This window comes from Herpailurus yagouaroundi, unplaced genomic scaffold, assembly GCF_014898765.1.
Source record: "Herpailurus yagouaroundi ecotype Mexico unplaced genomic scaffold, PumYag 29, whole genome shotgun sequence".
NCBI classification, from domain to species: domain Eukaryota; kingdom Metazoa; phylum Chordata; class Mammalia; order Carnivora; family Felidae; genus Herpailurus; species Herpailurus yagouaroundi.
The window spans coordinates 116,459,465-116,486,815 of NW_024412377.1; the positions used below are offsets into that span (position 1 = coordinate 116,459,465).

The 27,351-nt window shown below is 36.7% G+C and overlaps 2 protein-coding genes and 1 pseudogene across 3 annotated transcripts in view; 2 read left to right on the forward strand and 1 right to left on the reverse strand.

Moving 5' to 3' along the window:
• The window catches only part of MTREX (Mtr4 exosome RNA helicase), a 106,470-nt gene extending 90,717 nt beyond the window's left edge, over window positions 1-15,753 (reverse strand). The window contains exons 1-5 of the mRNA XM_040453185.1: window positions 15,384-15,753; window positions 6,801-6,938; window positions 5,366-5,432; window positions 1,395-1,457; window positions 423-535 (exon numbers count right to left, since the gene is read on the reverse strand). Of these exons, the coding sequence (XP_040309119.1) occupies window positions 423-535; window positions 1,395-1,457; window positions 5,366-5,432; window positions 6,801-6,938; window positions 15,384-15,517 (515 nt within the window). The 5' untranslated portion in view covers window positions 15,518-15,753. The remainder of the gene's footprint in view (window positions 1-422; window positions 536-1,394; window positions 1,458-5,365; window positions 5,433-6,800; window positions 6,939-15,383) is intronic.
• LOC121040742 (60S ribosomal protein L12-like) lies at window positions 7,323-8,010 on the forward strand (annotated as a pseudogene).
• A 71-nt stretch (window positions 15,754-15,824) lies between the features above and the next one.
• Window positions 15,825-27,351, forward strand: part of DHX29 (DExH-box helicase 29) — a 46,267-nt gene continuing 34,740 nt past the window's right edge. For both annotated transcript variants that reach the window (XM_040453168.1, XM_040453175.1), the window contains exons 1-4: window positions 15,825-16,139; window positions 23,250-23,323; window positions 24,709-24,822; window positions 26,827-26,956. In XM_040453168.1, coding sequence (XP_040309102.1) covers window positions 15,959-16,139; window positions 23,250-23,323; window positions 24,709-24,822; window positions 26,827-26,956 — 499 coding nt within the window. In that variant the 5' untranslated portion in view covers window positions 15,825-15,958. The remainder of the gene's footprint in view (window positions 16,140-23,249; window positions 23,324-24,708; window positions 24,823-26,826; window positions 26,957-27,351) is intronic.

A 27,351-nucleotide genomic window follows, 5' to 3' on the forward strand; every position in this document is an offset into this window, starting at 1 on the left:
CAGAGGAACACAAAACAGCCAAAAAACAATAAAATGGCAATAAGTACATATCTATCATTAGTTTAAATGTAGATAGACTAAATTCCCCAATAAAAAGACACAGAATAGCTGAATGGAATAAAAACCACAAAACTCAGTTATATGCTGCCTAAAGAGACTCGCTTCAGATATAAGGACACACATAGACTGAAAGTAAAGGAACGGGAAAAGGATATTCCATGCAAATGGAAACCAAAATTAAGCAGGGAAGACCACACTCAGATCAGACAAAATAGACTTTAAAACGAAGACTAAAATAAGAAATAAAAAAAGATTATATAATAATAAAGGAGTCAATCCAACAAGAGAATATAACATCAGAAACCAGCATAGGAACAAATATTAACAGGCCTAAAATTTCCTTTAAATAGAAAGCTACTCACTCAGCGCATACAGTTTTTCCTGCTGATGTATGTGCAGATACTAAAACAGACTGATTATTATCAACACACTGAATGGCTTCTCTTTGAAAAGCATCAAGAATGAACGGGTATTCCTATAAAAGAAAAAAATAGTATTGGCATGAAAATATCTAGCCATATCAGAACACACTTAAAATCAAGAGATGCTAGCCCCCCCAGAAGCATTCTGGGAACACTTCTTTATGATTCTATTTAAAAATTATGCCACCCACCAGAGAAAATTAGGAAGACTAAAAAAACACCTTTAAACAGCACAGCAGCTAATTCTGCTCTTTCAATTTACTATGCTAACATACACGTTATATTAGTTATAACAGAGTAACACTGCCATTTGTCAACATGTTTTGTGGTAGGCACTGTGCAACACATTTTCCATACATTATTAACCTTCACAGCAACCCCTAAAATAGGTATTCTTTCCATTCAGATGGGAACTCAGCTCGAGTTCACTTAAGTTCCCTCAGCAGAGGCAGAATAATACATCTACTAGACTTAAAGAAATGCTCCATTTTTCATTTAGAGAAAAATGACTCTGAAAATCTGAATTATCATTTAAGGTCTACCAGTACTTCAAAATCCATTTAACATAAGCATTAGAGTTTAAGTTTCATTAAAAGCTTGTTAAACTTCTCAAACTAGATGTATGACATTGCACACATGCTTTTTTTCTAAAGAAAGATTGATATATTTTTCATTAAATTCTTTAAGAATGTGGAGAATCATTACTTTCATTTTTAAAAATCTCATTACATCATGCATGATTTTCTTCATGGTAGTTTACTGATTTGGTTCTCATTATATTTGACTTCAGGTAGCTTCTTCTTGGTATACACACACTGGGAAGTATAAAAATCTCATTTGAAAGAATTTATCTTTAAGATTTTTAGAAAAGAGACACAAAACTGTACAAACTGTATTGCCCAAAGTACAGACCTTTGCAGCTTTTCCAACGCGAGGTTTAAGTGGTAAATAATCTTCATCTGCAGGAAGTGCAACCTAATGTTAAAACAAAAATCACCAACTTACTATTCGAGAACTGATGAACATTCAACATTCCATAATTAATGCTGGCTTGAAAACTACAAGTGATAGGGTCTGCTACAGTCTTAGACACTATAAAATTAAATAACTGCTTTTAACAACAAGACAAATGCTAAAGCTACAATAATCAAAAAACCTCTACTTATGTTTATCTAACGGTAAGGGGATTAAAACCCTTTAAGTCCATTTCCCTAAAGAAATTGTGTTTACTAAGGTCTAGTACCTATCTTAGCTATCTTTGTATTTTCCACATGTAATGTACTGCCTAATATTAAGGAATGCTCAAAAAAGCTAAGTGGACATAAAAACAGACACTGCCACATGAAAGAAAACCATGTAGAATAAAATACTACTCCATATTTCCTAAAGCAGAAACTTTCTTTTCCTCCAGTAAAGGTTAAGATCTGGAGAGCAGGGGCAACTGGGTGGCTCAGTCAGCTGAGTGCCCAACCCAGCTCAGATCAGGATCCCAGGGTGGTGGGATCGATACACCTCTGTCAGGCTCATGCTGTGCATAGACCTGCTTGGGATTCTCTCTCTCCTTCTCTCTGCCCCTCTCCCTAGCTTGTGTGGGTACTCACTCTCCCTCTCTCTGAAACCTGTGTCAGGCTCATGCTGTGCATAGAGCCTGCTTGGGATTCTTTCTCTCCCTACCTTTGCCCCTCTCCCTAGCTTGTGTGGGCACTCACGCTCTCTCTGAAATAAAAGTGTAAAAAAAAAAAAAAAAAGATCTGGAGAGCAGCCGTTCATAATGTATCTAAATTCCTAAGAATTAAACCATTTAGTGTTTAAATAATGCACAGGGGCAAAATAAGGTACACACTAAAATTAGAAATAATTTATAAGAGCAAAACCTAAATAAGCAAGTATTACATGAGATTACCCACCTTAGAAATACTAAGAAATCTTCAGTAAATTTCCAACTCAATTACAGCTGACCCGTGAACATGGGGTTTGGGGCAACACCCCCCCCACCCCCCCATGCAGTCAAAAATCCACGTGTAATTTCTGATTCCCCTAAAACTTTACTATCAGTAGCCTACTGTTAACCAGAAGCCTTATTGGTAATATAGTTGATTAACACATATTATATACATGTATTTTATACTGTATTCTTATGATAAAGTAAGCTAGAGAAAATGAAATTAAGAAAGCCCTAAGGAAGAGAATATATATTTACAGTATTGTATTTATCAAAAAAAAAAAAAAAAAAAAAAAGTCCACATTTAGGGGCGCCTGGGTGGCTCAGTTAAGCATCTGACTCTTATCTCAGGGTCATGAATTCAAGCCCCAAGTTGGACTCCATACTGGGCATGAAGCTTACTTTAAAAAAAAAAAAAAAAAAAAAATCTGTATTCAAACTCCTGTTGCTCAGGGTCAAACATATAACCACAATGTGGATTGTATTTAAAAAATGAATAACTAGACTCTGATAGTAATTTAAAATAGTGAAACTTAGTAAATTATGAAACCTAATGAATAGTAATACCCAGTATAATGAATGTGTTAGAAGGACTGTGACATTCTAAATGGAATCTATAAAGGTGAGATAAGTAAGACTGTGGTATTTTATGCTGCATACATTAAGAAACACTTATCAAGTGTTTTTATTAATGAATGAATACTTCTGGGGGACAGAATAGTTTTCACTAGTCTTTCCCTTAATACTGTATATTCCCCTTTATTAGGATTCTAAGAAATTTACAGGTAGTTTGATAGTGAGACAACTACTTATGCTTTAAATTAAGGAAATGACATGTTTTTGTATACCTCCATCTCTTATGAATATAACAAAAGTGAGTCTATCCAAGAAAGCACAACTGTTGGTACAGAGAAAATCAAATTTCTGGATCTGAAAATCTGAAGCCTAGACTCCAAATCATGTTATGATCCCCATTAAGATATGATTAACCTATATGGCTGTATCTCATCAGTTGAGTGACCCTCTCACATCTCTTTTGGTACTTTTATGACATGAACCAAGAACATCAATGTGAAGCAATTAAGATTTTAGCTTCTGTAAGATTTAACAGCAGCAAGAATAATAGGTTATGTTTCACAGGTATAAAAATCAAAAAGTTTTTGTTTTTATTCTCTGAGAACAGTCTGGGTAACACATGTAATGGTAGGAAAGAGAGACTAAGGAGTCAGATAAATAAAAAACCAGCAAAATGATCGAGTCAAACAGACATACTAAATAGTCATTGGTGATTCTTGTGACAACAGTTTGAAAGAAATGGAGAAAGAAGAAATCTAATTATAGTGTATTTATAAAAATGAATGGCAAGTTAGAAAGTCTAGCAGGGATTTTCCTAGCAGAGCACTCAATAGCAACTCTCAAAAGTAAGGGACCACATCTCTTCTATTTCTTTATACTTAGTGAATAATACAATGTTCCTGGCACTTTAAAGATATATACTGATTGAATGACCACAAAAGGGGGAAAAAAAACAACATAGTGGCTGAAAAGCAACCTAGAATAAGAGAATCTTCTGAATATTCACATGCTGATAGGGAAGGGCAAATACAGAAGAGACTCAACTCTAGAAACAAGGGAAAATGAAGGCTTCTAGGTCACTGTGAAAGCATGACAAGTTACAACCAAGAACACTAGCTGAACAAGCCTCCTTAGCATTGCCTTTTCCTTTTAGTGGACAGGACAGGTGTGAACAGGCTTGGTGAAGAAGGTTATAAACAGAGGACACTCCAATTTGATAGCCTCAACCCTCTAAATGAAGTAAAAGGTAAAGTTAGCTGCTAAAAAACTGAGAAGTGACAGAAGGAGGGATTGTGGAGAATTGTGAAGGACAGCAAGAACTTGTGACCTCTTAAGAGCAAATTGTGTGGCCTCCCTCCCCTCATCTTTTTTAATACCAGAGCAATGAATAGGGTCTAACATAAGTACTGAATGATCAAATGGGTATTACAAATTCCAAACTAAGTGCTACTCTAAAGGAATACAAAGGAACTCATAGAAACAAGTGCTAAAAAACAGGTATTTAAAAAAATAAGGTTATAAATGTTTATCAAAAGCCATTTTAATTCGGAATTACTTTGCTCATTCAATAAAGACTTTTAATAAGATTTTATTAGTATAAACAGTGTTACAGTTCTCTTAACGTTTTTTAGTCCCTTATATTTATAAATTCTTCTAAAAGGGGTACTACAAGCTATCAGTGGTTACCACCTTGTGGCGAATAATGAAATTGCAATGTATCAGTAACCAGAGCAGGACATGAAAAAGCATGTGACCTATAAAATGGCACTGTTACTTGACTTTAGGAGTAAGGGGATGAATGGGTATTGAACACCTACTCTGTGCTGGGTACCTTACACTAATTTTCTTCTATAATCTTCACAACCAACACATTATTCCAAATTTAAAAATTTTTAAAAACAATGTCAAAAAGGTTAAGAAATTTGGGGTGCCTTGTGGTTCAGTTGGTTAAGCATCGAACTTTGTCTCAGGTCATGATCTCACAGTTCATGAGTTCAAACCCCATATCAGACTCTGTGCTGACAGCTCAGAGCCTGCAGCCTACTTCGGATTCTGTGTGTCTGCCTCTCCCCCCTCGTGCCCTGTCTCTATGTCTCTCAAAAATAAACAAACATTAAAAAAAAAAAGGTTAAGAAATTTATCCAAGACTGTAATTAGATAAAGTGCTGTTCAAGATAAAGTGTTGTTCAAGATACTAGCTCAGGTTAGGATACAAAACCCCAGCTCCTTCCACCTGACTATATACCCTACAGAAACTGTAATTGTTTCCAAAGCCCCTGAGGCTAAATGGCTTGCTGATCATAATAGATAGTCCAAAGCAAACTTCCATTTGTAACACCAATTTCCATATACTGTTTGTGCTTACCTCATGTGTACACCCTTCAACAGTTTCAACTGATTGTACCTTGACTCTGGGCATCAAGTCAGCCAAACTTAAAAAAAAAAAGTATTAAAGCTGTGTTAAAATACATTATTTTTCTATGATTAGATAATAAGCCTCCTGTATGAATTGCTAAGGAAAAGGACACTGCCTAATTATGAGTATTACAAATTGGAAAAAATCTGGCTATTAAGAATATTCAAAAAAGTTTTCACATTATTCAAATATAGGCTGAGAATTCAAAATCAGTTAACATCTATTTTACAAATACAGAACAGATGCCAAGTGGATTACTCAAAGAATTATGTCAGCTGAATTCCAGTAACTATTTAAAAAAAAAGTACCCCTTCCAAAGCATCGTCACTACTTCAAAACACGAAGCTCGTTATAAAAACCATTACACATGATAGAGAGTACAAAATAAACTAGCTTAATACAGACATTGCTATAATTAACAGAAGTGTTCCCTATTCAAAATCTTAAGTTATACTCATCTAGGTTCTGTTTAGATTCTGAAAGGACATGACTGTGGACAAAGTAAAGAAAAATAGATGTATTTTTATACTAGATTATTCTTATTTACTTTTGATTTTTATTTAAATCAATAACCAATCATACTTTGAACAAAACCCAAGGGTTACTATAATAAGTAACAATGATTTTAAATTGCCACTATTATACTGTAACCTATTCCACTAGCATTGGAAAACGGTGTATCAGAAATATTTCAGCGACACATCTACCACCATACACAGTAGTAACTTCTGCTAACTACAACAGCTAACTAGTTTAAAAAATTCAGAGTAAATTCTTCATGGTAGTGCCAAGCCAAAATATGGCATACAAGAAGAAAGAAGTAAAGCTGTGAAGATCCATCACACAATAACAAACAGGTTAACCTAAGTAACTGACACCAACTTTTATAAAGAGAAGAGAAATACCAGCTATTTCAGTCAGAGAAATCCATGGTCTCCCTCACTGATAGCAGTCTTGAGATTCAGAGCCACTCTATTCCAACACGTAACAGTAAAAATCTAATTCCTCTTAACATTCCTTTTCAATTACTTTTTCCATTGGGTCAGTTTTATTCTTTCCATTTATTCCACTCTCTGTGTTCCATCTTATTCTTTGACATTAATAAATAAAGGAAATGTGGGGTTTTTTTCTTAAAAAAAAATCAGGCTTCACGATTCTTTCTCACAAGTTGGATTCTAAAACATTAAAAGATGACTCTTCTATGTTGTCTTCCATTTCCCCAAACTTATACAGATGTTCTATATTTTTGTATGAATATATATCTAAAATATATTTTTCATTTCTTGAATTTAACACTTTCATAAAGTAGCATCATTTAAGTAATTTTCAAAACTTCACGCAACCATTTAAGAGTTACTGACATTTATGCCAATGGGAATACTACCTTAAATCTTCATTTATTGATTCTTCCACCCTAGGCTTCTTTCCAAATATGGGTTCATCTGTGCCCTCAAAATCTGCATCTCTCTTGATTTTTGCAGTATTAGTTGACTCCGAATGTAATTTACCATCAAAACGTTTCCTGAAAAGTAAATGGTTAAAAATCAGTTCTGCAGTTTTTACTTTAAGGATGATTCCATAAAATATTACTCCATGTATTATATATGTCATTAACAGAAAAAGGCATGGAAGGAGATGAATCAAAACTGGCTAAAGCCCAGAATACCCTAATAAAACTGAATATCATTCCTTTGATATTTCAAAGTTTCTTGGAAGTTTTGCTTTAAAAATATTTTACAGCTCACACTAACTTAATATTTTTAAAAACCATGAATTAAAATAATGTTAAACATTTACATACAAGAGGACCTTCAATAAACATTTAATACTTTTGCTTTTACCAAAATATTACAGTTAGAGAATATTTTTTGTGGTTGAATTCATTGGTCAAAAGTAATGACAATAAATGGCACTTGGTGGACTAAAAAGCCAAGGGGAATTTAATCTGACCCATATGCTTTTACATCCAAAAATCAATTACATGTGGATTTTAGATATAACTGTGAAAGGCAAAACAACAAAGCCTCTAGAAGATAAAATGAGAGAATTATTTTTATATTTTACTAAACAGTACATAAAATTATTAACCAAAAATTAAGTTTGATAAATCAGAGTGAACTAAAACCAAGATTTTCTGTTAATCAAAAAATATCATTAAGAGAGTAAAAAGGTTGGTGATGACATCGCCAAGGTAACTGGTGATTGGAAGGGTCTGAGGATTACAGTGAAACTGACCATTCAGAACAGACAGGCCCAGACTGAAGTGGTACCTTCTGCCTCCGCCCTGATTATCAAAGCCCTCAAGGAACGTCCAAGAGACAGAAAGCAGCAGAAAAACATTAAGCACAGTGGAAATATCACTTTTGATGAGATTGTCAACATTGCCTGAGAGATGGGGCATGGATCATTAGCCAGGGAACTCTCTGGAACTATTAAAGAGATTCTGGGGACCACTCAGTCTGTGGGCTGCAATGTTGATGGCCGCCACCCTCATGACATCATAGATGACATCAATAGTGGTGCAGTGGAATGCCCAGCTAGTTAAGAACTACAAAGTAAACTATTTTAATAAAAGGGTAAGATGACGACCAAAAGATATATATATATATATGTACATATACACACACATATATATGTATATATACATATATATGTATATATACATATATATATATTTTTATATAATTAAGAGACTAAAAAGGCAAGACAAAAGAGTGGAAGAAGATATCTGAACCACATATAACTGACAAAAGCTATGTAACTAAAATAGAGTGAAGATGACAAATTTAAAAATAAATAAATGAACAGAAGACTTCAACAGGTATTTTATAAAAGAGGATATCCAAATGGCCAATAAGCATACAAAAATAAACTGAAAACAAGTGCTCATCAGGAAAATATAGACTATACCAAATCAGTGGCTCTCAAATTTTTGGCCTCAGAATTATTTATTGTCTTAAAAATGATTAATTCCAAAGAATTTTGTTTATGTAGTAATACCTATTGATATTTACCACATTAGATAATAATATTGAAAAATTTTTTCTTATTAAAATATTTACTTATTAATTCATTTTAAGATGGAAACAATGTTATTTTAACATGTTAACATTACTGTTAGATTTAACATAAATGACACTTGATAAAAAAATAAGTATTTTCAAAAATAGTCTTTAATGAGAAGAGTGACATTGTTTGTATTTTTGCAAATCTCTTTAATGTGTGGCTTAAAAGTATGCATCTGGACTCTGCATTTGGTTCTGCATTCAACTTGACATAGCTACTGTCATGAATTTTATGAACAATGTTGAGCCAAAGCCAGACACGAAGGAATGTATTCTAAATGATTCCATTTACGTTACAGTCATAAACAGAAAAAAAAACCTAACACATTATCAAGATAGTCACTTTTCCGGGGGGAAGGATGTCTGAAATATTCTAGTTTTTGTCCCAAATGGGGGTTACATTGGTGTTTATTCTATGAAAATTCAACTTATGGACTTTCACACTTCTCTTTTTGTGTTTTACTTAGAAAGTTGTTTTTTTTAAATAAGAGTATCAAATAGTGGTAATGATCTGAGGTATGCCTGAACAATCTTTTGCTAACAAAGGTTCTTCTTTGATGCTAAGCAAAACTTGAAATATGTAAACCCAATTCCTCCCAATTTAGTGGAAAAGGTAACCATTCTTGCCCAGTCTATTTATTGCTAACTACTTATATGAATCTCTTTTGGACAAGCCATCAATATCCTCGGTCCTCAGTAAAGTAAGACATTTGGAAGATACTGAAGATCCCTCTAGTTCTAACATTCCACTACTCTAACCCTGATTTAGTAAGCATCTACAAAACCACTACACTTAAAACCTACTAGCAGCTGGTGACAGCCATAAAACAAAAAAATTAATTCCTATACCTTTGAGAAACTTAAAACCTAAATTTATAGAATACCTTCCTTCAGAAGAGCTACATTATTCTTTAAGACTGTTATGTTAGAGTTCTAGGTCCCCAATTATTTATTTCTCTTACAGTTTGGTATATATGTCACATGTGGAATTTACACCCTTGAAACACCTGAGTTAAACAGAAAGATGGAAATAAAGTGTCACATATAACAAGCTTACCCTTTAAGAGTAAGTTTTTTATTACTAAAACCCCATGAACATATGTTATTTCTAGACATGACAACCACATCATGGAATCCAACATAGAACCCTTTTCTTATAAAGGATATTAAAGCAATTGGCAAAATATAACTAAGTCTATAGATTAGATAATAGTACTGTATCAATGTTAATTTCTTAATTCTGACAATTATTCTCAGGATTGAGACAAGGACATCATTAAAGGGGAGAGGGAGATGAATCATTCGGCCTGCCACACCATTGAAGACAAAGGTGCATCGCCTGTGGAAAAGAATTTGGCAACACCTAGCAAAACTACATACATTTACCCTTTAACCTCATAATTCTACTAGGAATCTATGCCAAAATAACATGGCAAAAAATTTTTAAAAATTTCAAAAACAGACAGACATGTACAAGGCTATCTGTAACAGTAAAAAACTGAAAATAACCCAATGTAAGAGTTCTATATACTAACATAGAGGTATCTGTATTTCATCATGTTAAGAGAAAAAAGATGAACAGTTTTTAAATGGCACCTTTTGCATAAAAATGAGTGAAGACAGACATGCACATGTGTATTTTCAGAAAGAAAATAATAAAAAGAGGGGCGCCTGGGTGGCTCAGTTAAGTGTCCAACTTCAGCTCAGATCATGATCTCACGGTTTCCAAGTTTCAGCCCCAAGTTGGGCTCTGTGCTGACAGCTCAATGCCTGGAGCCTGCTTCGGATTCTGTGTCCCTCTCCCGCTCTGCCCCTTCCCTGCTCATGCTCTGTCTCTCTGTGTCTCTCTCAAAAATAAACATTAAAAAAAAAAAATTAAAAAAAGAAATAGTAAAAAGAAACCAAAAACTCAAGGAAAGGGAACAAACAGGACAGAAGAGGCAAAGATAAAATCAAGAATACTGTTTTACACTTTTGATTTTGGAACCATAAACTGTTTTACCATGATTTAAAAATTAAAATTTTAGCAATCCTTAAAATGGAAAATAAGTTGAAACAAGTGAACATAACAGGTATCAAATTAGTAGCATAAACATTTCAAAAAGGAACTATTACAGAGTATTTTCACTGTTGGTGTGCTACATTTTTTCTAAGGACAAAAAGAACCATGAACTAGAACCACAATCTATTCAATATTTCATTCTGAATTGCAGTATTATTATGCACTATTATTTTTTTAAATCTTATAAGAATACATAAAATAAAGTTTATGTAATATTGTTACGGATGAACATTTTCAGGAAAAAAAAAAGGATAAAACTATAAAAACCAAAAAAGCCAAATAAAAGACCCTATAATATTAATTGTATGGTAAATGTCAGCATGAACTCTATTTTTTTCTAAAAACAATGATTCCCCAGTTCTTTCCACAGTAAAGACCTAAAAGCAATGAAATCCTGTACCCAAGAGCACTCGAAGCCCTAAAGAACATTTCCCACTATAAGGAACTAGAGACCCTTTGGAGACACCAGATTCCAGGTCTGGGCTGAAAATGTATACTATGAGTCAAGAGTATCATTTGGCAAAAAGCAGAGAAGCTATCTAAGACTGATTAAGCTTGTCAAAAGGAGACAAGAGCCAACACAAAGAATTAGCATTGGTAGGACTATGAAAAATAATAATGCAAATGATTCAAATGTCCGTCAAAAGATAAAGGTATAAACATATATGGTATATCCATAAAACTGAACACCACTCAGCAACAAAAAGGAACTGATGATATACACCACAACTGAACGAACCTTCAAAGCAATGAATATGAGAAACCAGACCAAAAAGGAATATATACTGTAGTATTTCATTTAAAATTTAATTCTAGAAAATGCAAGCTGTTCGCCGGTGCCAGAAAGATCAGGGGTTGCCTGGAAGGAGGACTGGAGAGAGGGGTGCATCACAAAAAGGCATGCAGAACTTTTGGGAGTCTTGATTGTGGCAGTGATTTAGGATACTTCAAATATACCCGAATAAAGCTTAAAAAAGATAAAGAAAAATGAGTGCAAAGGAGTGTAACACATCAAATCATGAAAATCCATTCATCAAGAAGCTAAACACATAATCATACACCCATGCTGGTCATCACTGGAAGTTCCTTAGGACACAACTAATCTCTGTGAAAATTGATAAATTATCAAGCATTTTTCCTATTTCTTCTATGCACTGTATTTCAAGGTAACAGCTGGTACGAGAGTGTTCTTTTTTTTTTTTTTTTATAGATGGATGTGAGGTAATAAACGTAGAAAGGACAAAAATAGAAAAACTGCCATTTTGCCAACCACCAACAAAATAATGGAGCTAGGCAATCAACATAGGTGCGTGCTAAACCCATCGTGTGAAAAGTTGAAGAGGAGTAAGATTGATCTATCTTAAGCCAATGATCGATCTTAAAAAGTGTGGAATAACACTACATATGTCTCATGATGTAATCTTATGATACAATGCAATTGGAAGTACATGGCACCACTATGAATTATTCCTATCTAAAACTAAACCTGAATCTAATCAATTCTATCAGAGCTATCTAATATATACATATATAATGCAAGCTACACACATAATTCTAAATTTCTAAAAACCACATTAAGAGTTAAAAAGAAACCAGTTTTACAGTATTTCATTTAATCCAATATATGGAAAACATTATCAATTCATTACATATCAAGATAAAGATTCATGAGGCAGTTTGTGGTTTTTTTTTACATTAAGTTTTCAAAATCTCATATTACATTGACAGCATTATCTCAATACTGACTAGCTACAGTTTAAGTATGCAATAGCTACAGTGGCGTAGTGGACAGTGAAGCTTTAGATATAAGGACAATTTACAGTAAATACTTGAGGATACAGGAACTAGTTAAATGACAGCCTAAGAAAGAAAATCCAGGGGACGCCTGGGTGGCTCAGTTGGTTAAGTGCCCAACTTGGGCTCTGGTTATGATCTCATGGTTTGTGAGTTGGAGCCCTGCAAAGGGCTCTTTGCAGTCAGCACAAAGCCAGATTTGGATCCTCTGCACCCCGCCCCCCAACTCCCCTGCTCGTGTGCACTAACACCCTCTCTCAAAACAAATAAGTAAACTTAAAAAAAAAAAAAAAAAAAAAAGGAATGTTGTTAGTAAATAAAATCCCTTAAGTCCCTAGTGTTCTGTATTTTCTTATGTGTTTCCCTTCTCTAATGTTCACATATTTCCTAATAAAATTAAAATGTAAATTTGATGATTTTTGTATCCTACAAACTCTTCCTTTAGAAGTTCGTGGAAACAGCTTACCACTAGTACAATGCAAAGTGAATTAATTTTACCTTAGTAATTTTGAAGCACAGTATTTACTAAAGTGGGAAATTACTTGTGTATTATCCTCATTATATTGTAGTTGCCCAAACTACAGTAACTATTAATTATTCCTATTCGGAAAAAAAATAAAAGCAAAGAACCTGTCTTTCTCATTTTCCCTTGAATGTTCCCCCACCGTCTCCCAACTTCTTTTAACTCAATGAGAAAGACTATTTTTCTACTGTGTTTCATTCCCACTTACAAGACATTTTACAGTGATTGTTCTGCTATCCCTCTAATCTTTGTCTTCAGCATCACTGTACTTGCCCAAAGGATCTCCAACTCAAACACTACCAATTCAAACATCCCTATATGTACACATAACCTCCTGTTCTAAGGTTTGCCCAAACCCTAATTAAAATTGCCCACTGGATACCTCCATTTGGATATAGTATTATCACTTCCTTCGTCTCAAGTCAAATTAATTTTATTTACAAATCACTATCTCCTGTAAATTTCCATATTTTTCTTCTTCTTGTTATCCAAATTCAAAATCTCTTTCGCGGCACCTGGGTGGCTCAATCGGTTGAGTGCCCGACTTCAGCTCAGGTCATGATCTCGAGATTGTGAGTTCTAGCCCCACATCGGGTTCACTGATGTCAGCCAGTCAGCGCAGAGCCTGCTTCAGAGCCTCTGTTCCTCTCCCCGCCCCTCCCTCTGCTTGCTCTCTCCCCAAAATAAGTATTTTTTAAAAATCTCTTTTAAGGGGCGCCTGGGTGGCGCAGTCGGTTAAGCGTCCGACTTCAGCCAGGTCACGATCTTGCGGTCTGCGAGTTCGAGCCCCGCGTCAGGCTCTGGGCTGATGGCTCAGAGCCTGGAGCCTGTTTCCGATTCTGTGTCTCCCTCTCTCTCTGCCCCTCCCCCGTTCATGCTCTGTCTCTCTCTGTCCCAAAAATAAATAAACGTTGAAAAAAAAAAATTAAAAAAAAAAATCTCTTTTGACTCCTTTTCCATTGTTCTGACCTGCTTCATTGTTAACACACATCAATTTTTTCCTTCACAGCATTTTCCACCTTTCCTTTTCCTTCCTTCTGCTACCTCCTGAATTGAGGTTCTTTTCACCTCCTAAATGAATAAACTAAAACACTTCCCTAATTCCCTTTCTTATTTTTATTATCTTTCCTCCTTCAACATACTCTGACAGCCGCTATCACATTAATTTTCCTAAACTACCACTCTACTTAACCAATCACCAAGTTAGGAAAAATTCGTGGTATTAAAAATGAAATTAAAACTCTCATGCTTGACATTCAACATCCTTCACAGTAAATAAAACCAACTTTTACTCTGTTTTATCTCTTGTCCCTAAACAAACACTCCCTCTAGCCCACCGGTAACAAACAAATCATTTCCTCTCCCCAGAATAGCCTCTTGCATGTAAGAATCCCTGAAAGACAAGGACACCTGGGTAGCTCAGTCGGTTGAGCAGCCGACTTTCGGCTCAGGTCATGATCTCGCGGTCTGTGAGTTCAAGTCCCGCATCGGACTCTGTGCTGACAGCTCGGGGCCTGGAGCCTGCTTTGCATTCTGTGTCTCCCTCTCTTTCTGCCCCTTCCCTGCTTGCACTCTGTTTCTGTCTTTCAAAAAAAAAAAAAAAATCCCTGAATGACACAGAGATCTCTTTTGGAACTGTACGGCACTTAACTCTATACACAATTTATTTTATCTCAATCACCTACTAACCTTTAAAACATGTACCTGGTTTTACCTCTTTACCAGGACTAAAAATTCCTTGAGAGAAAAATCATGTCTAATTTAATCCTATTTATTGGGTATCTCCCTTAGCTAAGAGTAAATTTTGTTAAGAATGAATCATCTTTTTCATCCAAATATCAGCTTTTCCTTGCTCTACTATAAACCATATCGTACACTTTACAATAGTTCTATGCATCAATCTAGTACATATATTTAGGAACCATTACGTTTTAAAAATTTTCTTAGTAAACTCAACGATAGCCAGCTTTTGAGAATCTATTACGTGATAAGCACTGTTAGGTGCTTGTACATAGGTGCATTCACATTCAATTCTCACAACCTTAGTAGTAGACACGTTCTTTTTTAAGGGCAAAAAGCTACAGCTTGGAGACTAAATCTCTCCCGAGTCCTCCTGTTGCGATTTGCCCGTTCCAAGTCAATTCAAGTCACGTTTTCTAAGCTCCTTAACCCTTTACTCAACTGGTCATTAGTTTCTTTAAAGACTGTGCCAGGTATCGTGGGCCATAGAACCCAACAGATACACCTCACCTGTCCTCCCGACTCCACGGCGCACACGGAGGTAGAGTCAGCAACCTAGGCGTTAAGGAATTACTGTGGCAGGAGCTCACGCTGTCTGCGGGCACCGGGGAACGCCAAAATCCCAACTCACCAAACCAACACTCTCCCCAAAACCCTTCACTTCCCGATGCCACTCGGTCTGCACCACAGTTGCTCATGCTCTTCAGAAGAATATTGTATTTTCTCCCCTCGGCAATGAGGAAAGAGGAAAAAAAAAAAACAACATCCTGACACTTTTCTTACCCGCCCTTTTCTGCAGACCCTGGCGGCCCTTTCCATTTCCCCTTCTCCTTCTCTCTGTCGTTTTTAGTTCCGGGTGCGGTGGCCGAGTCGTCCTCAAACACGCTGAAGAGCTCATCCCCGAAAGCGTCCGCCATCTTTCCGAGCTGGGAGACCGAATCTCCCTCCTACCCACGATGCTCTGCGAGCGTACCGACAATGACGCCAAGGGAAGCCTCAGCTGTACCCCATGGGAGACAAAAGTAGTCTAGTCACGCAACCCCATCCCCCAGAATTCTTCCTTGACTTCTTCTCTTCCGACTTTTCCTTTCCCACCACGACTAGACGGCCAGTTCGTTAACTTAAAGAACGAGCGCGGCCAGAATGCCCGGCATACGGTAGGCACCTAGAGGGAGGCGAGGAGGCGGAACCTTGGTGAGTCGCACCAATTGAAATTCAGCGGTCGCCCAGGCCCTAGAAGCCCGGATGAAGGACGCAGGGTGGCGGCGTGGGACCCGGGGAATGTGAAGAGCACTTGGAGACGGTGCTGCGGTGGTTCCGGGACTTATAGCAGCAGGGCTCTTTGCCATCAATGCAGTATGGGAGGCAAGAACAAGAAACACAAGGCGCCCGGGGCCGCGGCGGTCCGGGCCGCCGTGTCTGCTTCCAGAGCCAAATCCGCCGAGGCCGGAGCTGCTGGGGAGGCCCAAAACAAGAAGCCGGTGGCCAGGCCGCCCCCCGCAGCTGCCGCTAGCACCAGGGAGCCCAGAGTCAAGCAAGGTACGAGCGGTCTTGGGGCCCCGGGCTTTCCACCCCGAGCAGCTGCTGCTGTTTACGCGGTAGAAGCCAGCGCAACCTGGGCCGACCCTAGGTCTCAAAATTTGTGTCTTCCACATGTGCAGCTGCTAGTTTCTATGCGGTGGCCTTGTTCTAGGTTAGTGTAAGCTTTGGGGGCCTCTGAAGTTATGACAGTAGTCCTCTTGCAGCCTGGCACCTCCCACTTAACCGTGCTTTTTCTTAAGAGAACAGAATAAAAATTGCATTTGCTCCCGTTTCAGCAGGAATTAGTCTTGAGCCATCATCTAAATTAGCTAGGTTGATGCAGAGGGTAATGCGTGGAGTTCCTAACCTCCTGGAGTCAGGCCCTTTTTGTACTTGATCTTCGTATCATTTTCAACCACTGTTTTCATGTGTTATGGAAGAACCAGTAATAAGAATTTCAGTACTTAAACACCGAATATGGGTATAACCTATTGTGGAAGTATTTCTAATCTTTACCACTGTCATGCATTCTTTGTTTACTGTGTAATTTAGTTTGATAACTCAGAGATTGCTGATTCTGGCTACAGATGAGCAGGCCCCTATATAAAAACTGATTCTAAAACATGTACAGTATCCTCTATTTTGTTCTGTTTAGCTTGTTTGCCTATAGTTCTTACTGAAATGTTCGTCCAACACATGTTTTTGAACACTTCTGTATCTCATGATGTTAGGGGTGGGATGAGCAATGTAGACAAATCACCTCTCTCTCGGAACTTTCTGATGTAATGGCAGACACGGGCATTAAATAATCCCATCAGCATTGCTTTATAACTGATAAGTGCCACAAAGAAAAACTAAGGAAGAAGGTTTAACAAGCTAACCTAATTTTTACTGGAGAAGAGGAGGGGTCATAGATGGTCTCTTTGAGAAAGTGAGTGTTAAACTGAGATCGGGAGGACTGGTAGGTGTTACCCTGTAAAGAATGGGGGAAATAGTGTAGTATTCCTAGCAGAGTTAAGAAACTCCATGTGCAGAGATGGTGAGTGAAGAAAGAGCTTGGGTCTTTGAGGTCCTCATGGAATGTAAGCTTTGCATAAGAGAAGATGGCACTAAAGAAGTGTACACTTAGCAAACTTTCACCTACAAGGTGAATAAATCTTTGCCCCACAATTTATTGCAACATTGTAACTACCAAGTTTTGATGCTTGTAAATACAAATACATAGCATTTCTCTTTGACTATTATTCTGTGGCTCTTTTCCTCTGAACCAGCCTCTTTTGGATTCTCTTGTCTTTTCTGATATGCCTCTGAATTCTTTCAACTCTATAATCATTTGTTGTATTCTTTGGCTTCCTATTCCTCCTGCCCCAAAACGTGACCCTCAATGAAGGTGTTAGTCTGTAACAGTATAGTTCTCCATCTACAGTCCTTCTAGGAGAGTACTTCCATTACTAATTCTGTCTTTTTCTTTGTAGATGGTTCCTCACTCACTCTGTCTAGTCCTGGTTTTTATTCTAATCTCAAGTCAGCCATTTCCATATTTACGTGGACCTTTTGACCCTATATTGCAAGCCTCTCAAATTTAACATGGCTCATACTAAACTATCCTTCTCTCCTGACACTAGCTTCTATGATCTCCTTGTTTTTGTTTTTCCATATTCCTTTTTATTCAATGTTAATAATTACTTTTAATGTCTTCCTTTCTTCTTCACATCGAATCTCTTGCCATGCTTTATACAATCTTCACTTATCTTCTGTGTACACAATTTTCACTTTTCATGTGTACACCATTTTCACTTTTCAGCACTTTGTGCTGTTCATGCGTCAGTCTAGGTACTCATGAATTCCTGGAGTACCAACAAAGCTTTCTCATGGGTCTCCCTACCTCTTATTTTTCTTCCTCTAGTTTGTCCTGCCTGCAGTCATCAGATTAATATTGAAGAAATGCTGCTTTGTGCATAGCACTTCTCAGTTTCTTTCACAGCGTCTGCACTGACTTTGTGATTAAGTCCAAACCATTCATCTAGCATCTAAGACCCCTTTTCCAGCCTTGTTACTAATTCCTGTATTTACCTATAGCAAATCTAATGTATTTTCATTGTTCCAAGTGCAGGTATTGACTTTCTGCCTCCTTGTATTCTTGCATTTTCTCTTAACAGAATGCCATCTGTCCCAAACACATCTATCCCAAATAGTGAAATCCAATAACGCCCTTCCCAAATGTCAAGAGAGAAAAAATGAGAGGTTGTCTATGAAATTTGTAGGAAAGATTTTATAACTAAGTTCATATATATAGCACTGAAAATAAATCTGCTGTGCAGACTGTGACATGATTTTTTTTCTGTTTGGGTATTTTTATATAACATGATAGTAGGCCTGCTTTGGAGGAAAAAACATTATTTCTGAACTTGTTTTAGTTGTTAATGTAAGTGTAATTGTTCTACTGCCCTTCAACTCTTTTCAAAAATTTGAAGGATTGTACATAGCATTACTTTGTGAAAATTGTCCTGTCACATAGAAGGAGAAAATCTCTTCTGCCATGAAATGACTCTTGGCACAATTCTCAGTATTCTCTCACTCCTGTTTTTTTCACTTCATTTGTCCATCAGATAATTTTTGAATTGCTACTATGTTCTAGGCAAGACTAGGCCCTGGAGATACCACATGAACTGATCGAGGGAGAGGACTAACAACTGTAAGGCTGGCATTTGTGAAAATCCTTAAGCCTAGCTGAGATGTAAAAATCCTAAGAGGGAAACAAGACTAGGGGGACTAATGTCATGAGTTAACTCATAAAACCACGTTAAATATTTTTCAGGGTCATCCAAATAAAACAAAAAGTGCGACAAAAATCAGAAAAGTGACTTGGTAAAGAACGAATTGAATAGTAGAGTCTGTTTTTGCTTAGAACAGGGATGGCTTCCCTGAGGAAACATCTATGCTGAGGTGGTTTGAAGCATCCAGTTATTAGAAGATCTGAAGACAATGTTTGAGGCTGAGGGGACAAGGGCAAAGGCCCTAAGATGGGAACAAGCTTGGCATGTTAACAAAAAAAATAAAAAAAGAAGAAAGTCCATGGGTAGAATGAAAGAAAAGGGGCTAGTGTTGGCATTAAATGTAAGAGAGACCTTAGGTAATTTACATGTTTAAAGGATTAGTCAGGTGGCTCTGGTGGTATGGACTTCCTCACAGACCCTGACTGCTCAGATTGTATCGTTTCATCCTCATTTATTCTCTAGATACCCTGTATTTCCCTTTCGCAGTTTATTTGCATAGTTACTTAATGATTCCACTAGTAACTGAGCTCCATGAAGACAAGGACTGCGTCTTATTTATCCCTGTTTAGATCCCTTACCTGGTTCACATCCCCTTACGAATGTGTACTATTGGTCAGAAAGAAACCAAAATGCCTCAGTACACCTGTCACCAGCGCTAGCAACTCAAAGTGAGTGTATTGGCAATAGTGGGTCATTATAATCACTCTGTGATACAAAATGCAATACATTATAAAAGGAATATGTTGTGAAAGAAAGAGTAGTTAGCAACAACACATTGATTTTTTGGCTGGTGTGGTTTTTTTTTTTTAGCAGAGTCATCTTGAGGAAATCACTTTTTCTGTGCTTCAACTTTAATAAATATTTTTTAAAATAGTGTGCTGTGTTCTATGAACTATCATTTCTAAATTTGAAATCAATAATACTTTTGCCTCGGATATACTGTACACTAACATCCTTATTTCCAGTCAAATTTACAATAACTCCCTCTGTCTGAAACAGAAAACCACAGTTTGTGGACAAATGTCTTCAAGTAGCTGTCCTAAATCCTGTACACTTTATTTGGCAAAAGAGTGGGACCCATCTTTGTTCCATGGCCTATTGACTTAGAATTGCATTTGAAAATAGAGTTACTAATTTCTAAGTTTGAGTTACTATTTTCTTCTGGTGCCTTCACTTTTTGCTAAATAACACATTAGAATCTGGCGGTTACATGCACATTCTGAAAGTTGGCGGCTGACAAGAAAGGAGACTACAGAATCACCAAGTAGAAAATTAGAGCAGTTTTGGAGGAATTGAGTAAGCTCATTCTTCTTACTAGCTCTGCAGGTTTCAAGTTAAATTATAGATATTCATAATAACACATCATAAAAAGGTTTGAATTTTCTTGATGGTAGTGTGTATATAACAGGAAGCATAAATATATTTTGGGAAGTTTTCCATAAATTGTTTAAGATGCATTTCAAATTCTGAAGCTTTCGTTCACACTCATTAAAACTCTTATATGAACATGTTTTAAGAAGAAGAATTCGAAATAGAAAGGGCCTTACTTGATTTAATTGGTACTTTCTCTGTGGCAAGATCTCATTGTTGCCTTCGTTCCTTGGCCTATTGATTAAACTGAAAACATACCCACTTTTAGAGACCTTTAATTGCACCCAGTGAATGTGCAGCATATCTGTGTGCATTCCCTCCCTGGTTTTCTGGGGACTCAGCGCTTCTTTTATTTGCCCTCTGGAAGTTCACAATATAAGCTGACTTCTAAGAAGTGATATGGTTGTTTGTCTTAGGGAGAGTGGTTGGAGAAGACAAAGGAGAGCTTATTTCAATCTTCAACACAAAAAATTATTAAAGGAATTTATAGTTTCACCTTCATCAGTAACACATCAACCTTGAATTGCTTCTCAGTATAGTCTTGGTAATAAACTGTTCTACCATCTGTACCTTTCCCAAAAGGGTTATAATTGGATCCCCTCAGTGGTTTTTGGGACTTAGAAACTCTGATTAGTATGCAAAATTTGTGAATAAGTTTACTGCAAATGATGAGACTTCACAGAAATGGTTAAGGACTACTGATATGTACTCACATTTATGACTATTGACTTGAGTTTATGAGTAAGGTTACTGGAATTAAAGACTACAAAATAAGGAAATTAACCATAATGTGCCAGAATTGTCACTATCTTTTCATATACTCTAGGTAACCTTGGGTACTTCCTGTAGAACTAGCATAGATTCAGGGAACCACTGATGTCTCTAATTCAGACTGCCCAAATGTAAATAGTTACTCTGAAAAACTTTTTTCTTTTAAATTTTTTTTCAATGTTTATTTTTGAGAGAGAGAGACAGAGCATGAGTGGGGGAGGGGCAGAGAGAGAAAGAGGGTGACACAGAATCCAAAGCAGGCTCCAGGCACAGAGCCCGACGCAGGGCTTGAACCCACAAACCATGAGATCGTGACCTGAGCCGAAGTCGGACGCCTAAGCAACTGAGCCACCCAGGCACCCCAAAACTTTTTTCTTTTGAAATGGCTAATTATATTAAGTAGCATCTTGAAAGGAAAACTCTAAGTCAACAGAGACTCAAGTTTTTGACCTTTAAAATCATAATAAGCAACTTTTAATGTTTAGGTTTCTCTCCGAAAGTAAAAAAAAAAAAAAAAAAAATCCTTACTTTGAGATTTATTAACAGCAGAGTAAGTAGACGTTATAAGATTCGAGGAGTATTCTCATATAGTAGTGGTTTGTCAAGTGTGTTCAAGGGATCCTGTGGAATTCTTGAAACCTCTCTGTCAGGGACTCCATGAAATGAGAACTGTTTTCATTAATCTAAAATGTTATTTGCCATATTTGCACTCATTTTCTCATGAGTGTACAGTGGTATTTTTCAGTGGCTACATGATAATAATACAGAAAATTGAATGGAGAAACCAGACATTAAGAGATTTGCAAAAACCCAAAACATTTTTTTGGAGGGTTTGGAAAATGTAGGTATTTTTCATAAGAAGTATTTATATTATAGTGGGTTTGTTCTTTTTAATGAATTAATGAGTATTTAAAAATTTTTCCTTTTTATAACATGATGTGTATCAGTGTTAGAATTCACATAAAAAGTATTTGGGATCGTCACTGATTTTTAAGAGAATAAACAGATCATGAGACTAATGGTTTGAAAATAATATGTGTTCCTTCATGGTTACTCGTTAGAGAACTGATGATATGTATAGTGTTTCTCTTGGCTGGAACAGACTTGACAACTGTAATGGGTTTAGTAGTATCATTCCCATGCCCCCACCCCCATCTCCCCAAAGTTCATTTCTACCTGGAACCTCAGAATGCAACCTTATTTGGAAATAAGATCCTTACAGATAAAATTAGTTAAGGATATTTCATCTCGAGATGGAATCATCCAGTGGCTAGTGTCCAGAGAAAGGAGAGAGATATGTGAACACAGACACCAGGGACTAAGGCCATGTGAAGCCCCATGTGTAAAAGGCAAACAAGGCAAGCAATTCCTGGGATTACCAGAAGGATTACCAAAGGATTCTTGTCTAGAACCTAAAGGGAGCATGGTCCTAGTGACAACTTGATTTTGTACTTAAAGCCTCCAGAATTGTGAGAGAATATGTTACATTTGGCCAACCAAGTTTGTGGTAATTTGTCCTAAGAAACTAGTACGGCAATCCTTGGACTCAATAGGAGAAGATGAGGGGCGCCTGGGTGGCTCAGTTGGTTGGGCATCCAACTTCAGCTCAGGTCATGATCTCACAGTTCGTGAGTTCGAGCCCCGCGTCGGGCTCTGTGCTGACAGGTCAGAGCCTGGAGCCTGCTTCAGATTCTGTGTCTCCCTCTCTCTCTTTTCCCATCCCCCACCCATGCTCTGTCTCTGTCTCTCTCTCTATCTCTCTCTCTCAAAAATGAAGATTAAAAAAAAATAGGAGAAGATGACAAGGAGCTGCTGCCTCATTTATACTTTAGGTGGGAGTATTTCTCTTCAAAAATAACCATCTTCTCTGCCAAGAATCTGATATCCTCTGAGAGATCTTGCTTCAGTTAAGTGCCACGCAGAAGAGCATCTGACTTTAAAAATATAAAGGGGAACATAGATTTAATTTAAAAAATATACATGCCTTTGCTCTTTGTAAGTAACTTGTTAACCTTGAGAATGCTAATTGGTAAAATGTTTGTGAAAATTTAGAGGCAGTATTGCTGACTTGTAGATTGAGTTATTTGGTAAAGTAGGCAAAAGAGAGGTGAAATCAAATATTTAGTGTTTAGCAATTTTTAGAGAAAAAATAATGTAGTAATTATTAATGATTAAACTGCCTTGACTACTTGTTGTCTGTTATATACAGGTCCGAAAATTTATAGTTTTAATTCTACAAATGATTCTGGAGGTCCTGCAAATCTGGATAAATCTATTTTGAAAGTGAGTACTGAGGTCTTGAGTCATTTCAAGAAATGTCTTTGAAAAAGAAAGAAAAAGGTATATTCTTAAATAAAAGAAATCGTGTATTTTAAATTTTTGTCATAAATTAATTGCTGATTTGTACTAAATAGATGTAAATCAAAACATATATGTTGAAAGCCTATAGGAACTTAAGGAAGATGTGGGTAAGATCCAAATTAAAAAAAAAAAAAATTTAATGTTTATTTTTGAGAGAAAGAGGAGGGAGAGGGGAGAGAGAGGGAGACAAAGAATCTGAAGCAGGCTCCAGGCTCTGAGTGGTCAGCCCAGAGCCTTATGAAGGTCTCAAACCCACAAATCATGAGATCATGACCTGAGCTCAAGTCGGATGCTTAACTAGCTGAGCCACCCAGGTGCCCCAAGATACAAATCTTTAAGGATAGCATATGCATCCTTTCAGACCTGGTTTAGTGTACATTTCCAGCCTCCTTTCCATTATTCTTCTCTACTTAAAATTTTAGTTTAAATCTCATTGTTCCTCCAAATCCCGTGTGATTTTATGACTCTAGGCTTTTGCCAGTGAACTCTCTGCTTAAAATGACCTGCTTCTCCTTCTCCATTTGTCACCTCTGGAGCCTCTAAGAAGTCCTTCATAACTTACCAGTTTTTCTTGTGGTCCCATTTTTTTTTTTAATAGTTGCCATGCTGGTTTACAGTGTATCTTTTTATATAGGTTTCCTGTGCTAGACTGATTTCTGTAGTACATTTTTGAGCATAGATCATGGTAGGCATTCAGTAAAGATGTGGTAAAGGAAAGGTACATGTTTGTAGGTACATGTTTGTGTATTCTGAAGTTTAAAGTTCGGAAAGAACATATGAAACAAAAAAATGGAATACAAAGTGGCTAATAGAAAAACAAGATCAAACATTGGGAGCCAAAAGAATTTGTGTTACCTAATTATTACTATTTATATAGTATTTATTTTTATTTGATATGTGTTCTTTTTAGTGTAACATCCATTCTTTAAAGCTGTTTGCTTGGGGTTTACGTTAAGCAGATTCCTGGGTTCCATCCACAAGGATTCTGATTCAGCTTTACGATTAAGCTTAGGAATCGGTCTTTATGATAGCAATTCGAAGACAGTGCAGCTTCAGAGGGTTTGTAAGAGGATTTCTTCCTTGCCATATGTTGCTTTTTTCATATCCCATTTTTTCTTAAATATGTGGTACAGATATAGTCCAATGGCGGTCTAAAATATAATAATTATTTTACCTGATTTTAGCTTAAATTCTTGGATTGTTGGCAGGGATACAGAAAACTATGTGATTTTCTTCTAATCATTTATTTATTAAATATTATGTAATAATTTAGATTCTAATTGATAGGATCTTTTTGGCTTCAACAGGTGGTAATTAATCACAAACTAGAGCAAAGAATTATTGGAGTGATAAATGAGCATAAAAAGCAAAATAATGACAAAGGAGTGATTTCTGGAAGACTTACTGCCAAAAAATTACAGGTATTTTGCAAATTTTTTTTAAGTTCTGTATTTTTTTTTATGTTTATTTATTTATTTTGACAGACAAAGAGTGCATGCATGAGCCGGTTTGGGGCAGGGCGGGGGGGGGGGGGTGCAGAGAGACAGTAAGAGAGAGAATCCCAAGCAAGCTCCATGCTGTCAGCACAGAGCTCAACACAGAGCTCGAACCCACAAACCATGAGATGATGACCTGAGCAAAAATCAAAAGAGACGCTTAACTGAGCTACTTAGGTGCCCCCACTAAGTTCCTTATTTTTAATGGAGCATTTTTAAGCCTGTTCTACGTTGTAAGATAGTGAGATAAAATGACTTTTTCAACTCCGTTGAGATTTTATGTAGATCATTTCCATCTGCAAAACTAGGGAAGGAATTGTGCCATATACAACTACACACATTAAAATGGTGATGTGAAAACTAAATTACATTCCACAAATTATATTAGGCTCTATAGTGGGCACTTTGCTTACATTTTCTCTGACACAACAATACCAGAAGATACTTTGCCCCATTTTTCAAATGAAGGAATCAGGGCTTGAAAGATTACTACATAAGCTATAGTCTGCAGTTGTTAATGAGTAAGTAGTAGAGTAAGCACAGTCTGGATTTGAACCAAATTCTCTTCAGCTCTGAAGATCATGCTTTAGAAAGTATGTTAAGATGCTTTCCTTTATAGATGAACATGTTCATTGAAGCACTAATCATAAGAAAAAGAGAAAACATCCTGAGTGGCCACTAATAGGAAAAGGTATGATTATGATACACCTACCTAATGAAGTATGTAACTCTTACAAGTGATGAAGAGTTTCTGATAACTTGGGAAGATGCTTATGTTACAATGATTAAAAAAAAAAATTTTAATGTTTATTTATTTTGGGAGAGACAGAGCATGAGCAGTGGAGGGGCGGAGAGAGAGAGGGAGACACAGAATCAGAAGCAGGCTCCAGACTCTGAGCTGTCAGCACAGGGCCCGATGTGGGGCTCAAACCCACAAACTGCAAGATCACGACCTGAGCTGAAGTCGGATGCTTAACCAACTGAGCCACCCAGGTGCCCTGCTTATGTTATAACATTAAGTGAAATTTGTTTTCACAAGATCAGAAAAATGACTGATAGGAAACATACTACATTGCAAACAATATCGTTGGATAGTAAGAATATGAGCAGTGTCTCCAGGTCCTTTTATTTATTTATTTATTTTCTAGGTCCTTTTATTTACTGTTTTAATTTAATTTTTTTTTTAATGTTTGTTTATTTTTGTGAGCAGAGGAGGGGCAGAGAGAGAGGGAGACACAGAATCCGAAGCAGGCCCCAGGCGCTCAGCTGTCAGCACAGAGCCCAGTGCCAGGCCCACACCCACAAACCGTGAGAACATGACTTGAGCTGAAACTTGACGCTCAACCAGCTGAGCCACCCAGGCACCCCTTGAGGTCCTTTTAAAATTTATCCATAGTTCTCAAATTCTCAATCTGGTAAGCATATTTAACTCTTCTAACTAGAAGGGAGAAAAGATATTTTTGAAATTATAATTTGTATCAGAATTTCTGGTTTAAAATGAGTGGGCTACTGTGTGGCCCAGTAGCTTAAGCATCTGACTCTTGATTTTGGCTCAGGTCATGGCATGAGTTTCAGTCTTGCATTGGGCTCTGTGTTGATAGCATAGAGCCTGGTTGGGATTCTCTCCCTCTCTCTCTGCCCTCCCCTGATTTCCCTCCCTCTCTCTCTCTAAATACATAAATAACCTTAAAAAATTTAAATGAGTGGGAGAGGGGCACCTGGGTGGCTCAGTCAGTTAAGTGTCCAACTTGTGATCTTAGCTCAGGTCTTGATCTCAGGGTTGTGAGTTCAAGCCCTTGATTGGGCTCTGCGCTGGGCATAGAGCCTACTTAAATAAATAAATAATAATAAAATGAGTGGTAGAATAAAATTAGTAATAAAAGGAGAGAAAATTGACAGAATGACTTTTTTGCATTTCCCTCTTAACAGGATTTATACATGGCTTTACAAGCATTTTCATTTAAGACTAAAGACATTGAAGATGCCATGACTAACACACTCTTGCAGGGAGGTGATCTCCATTCTGCCTTGGATTGGCTCTGTTTAAATCTTTCAGATGGTAAGTAGTATTATCATTAAAGTCTTTCATTTTCTAAAGCCCTTCTGAAATTCAGAATTTGTGATATTTGTATCAAGCTCTACTTAAAATTTTTTCACTGTGTTATAATTATTTTTTGAATGTTCTTACCCTTTTCTGCTCTTTGTAGTATATTCTCAAAGGTTATAGTCCATGCAAGAAGAAATTTTTTGTGCATTACTTTCAGTTGTCAGTAGTCATTTTATAATGTACTTCATAGAACACATTTTTAAAGTTTGCCTACCTGTTACCTATCAGACTGTCTCTCCTGGTTTTGGTTTAGAAATTTGGGCCATCTGGCTTTGGATAGTTTTAATAACCAGAGAGTCAAGGTTGTCATCTTTAGCAAGAACCTAGAGTGCAAATTGCTTGTATGA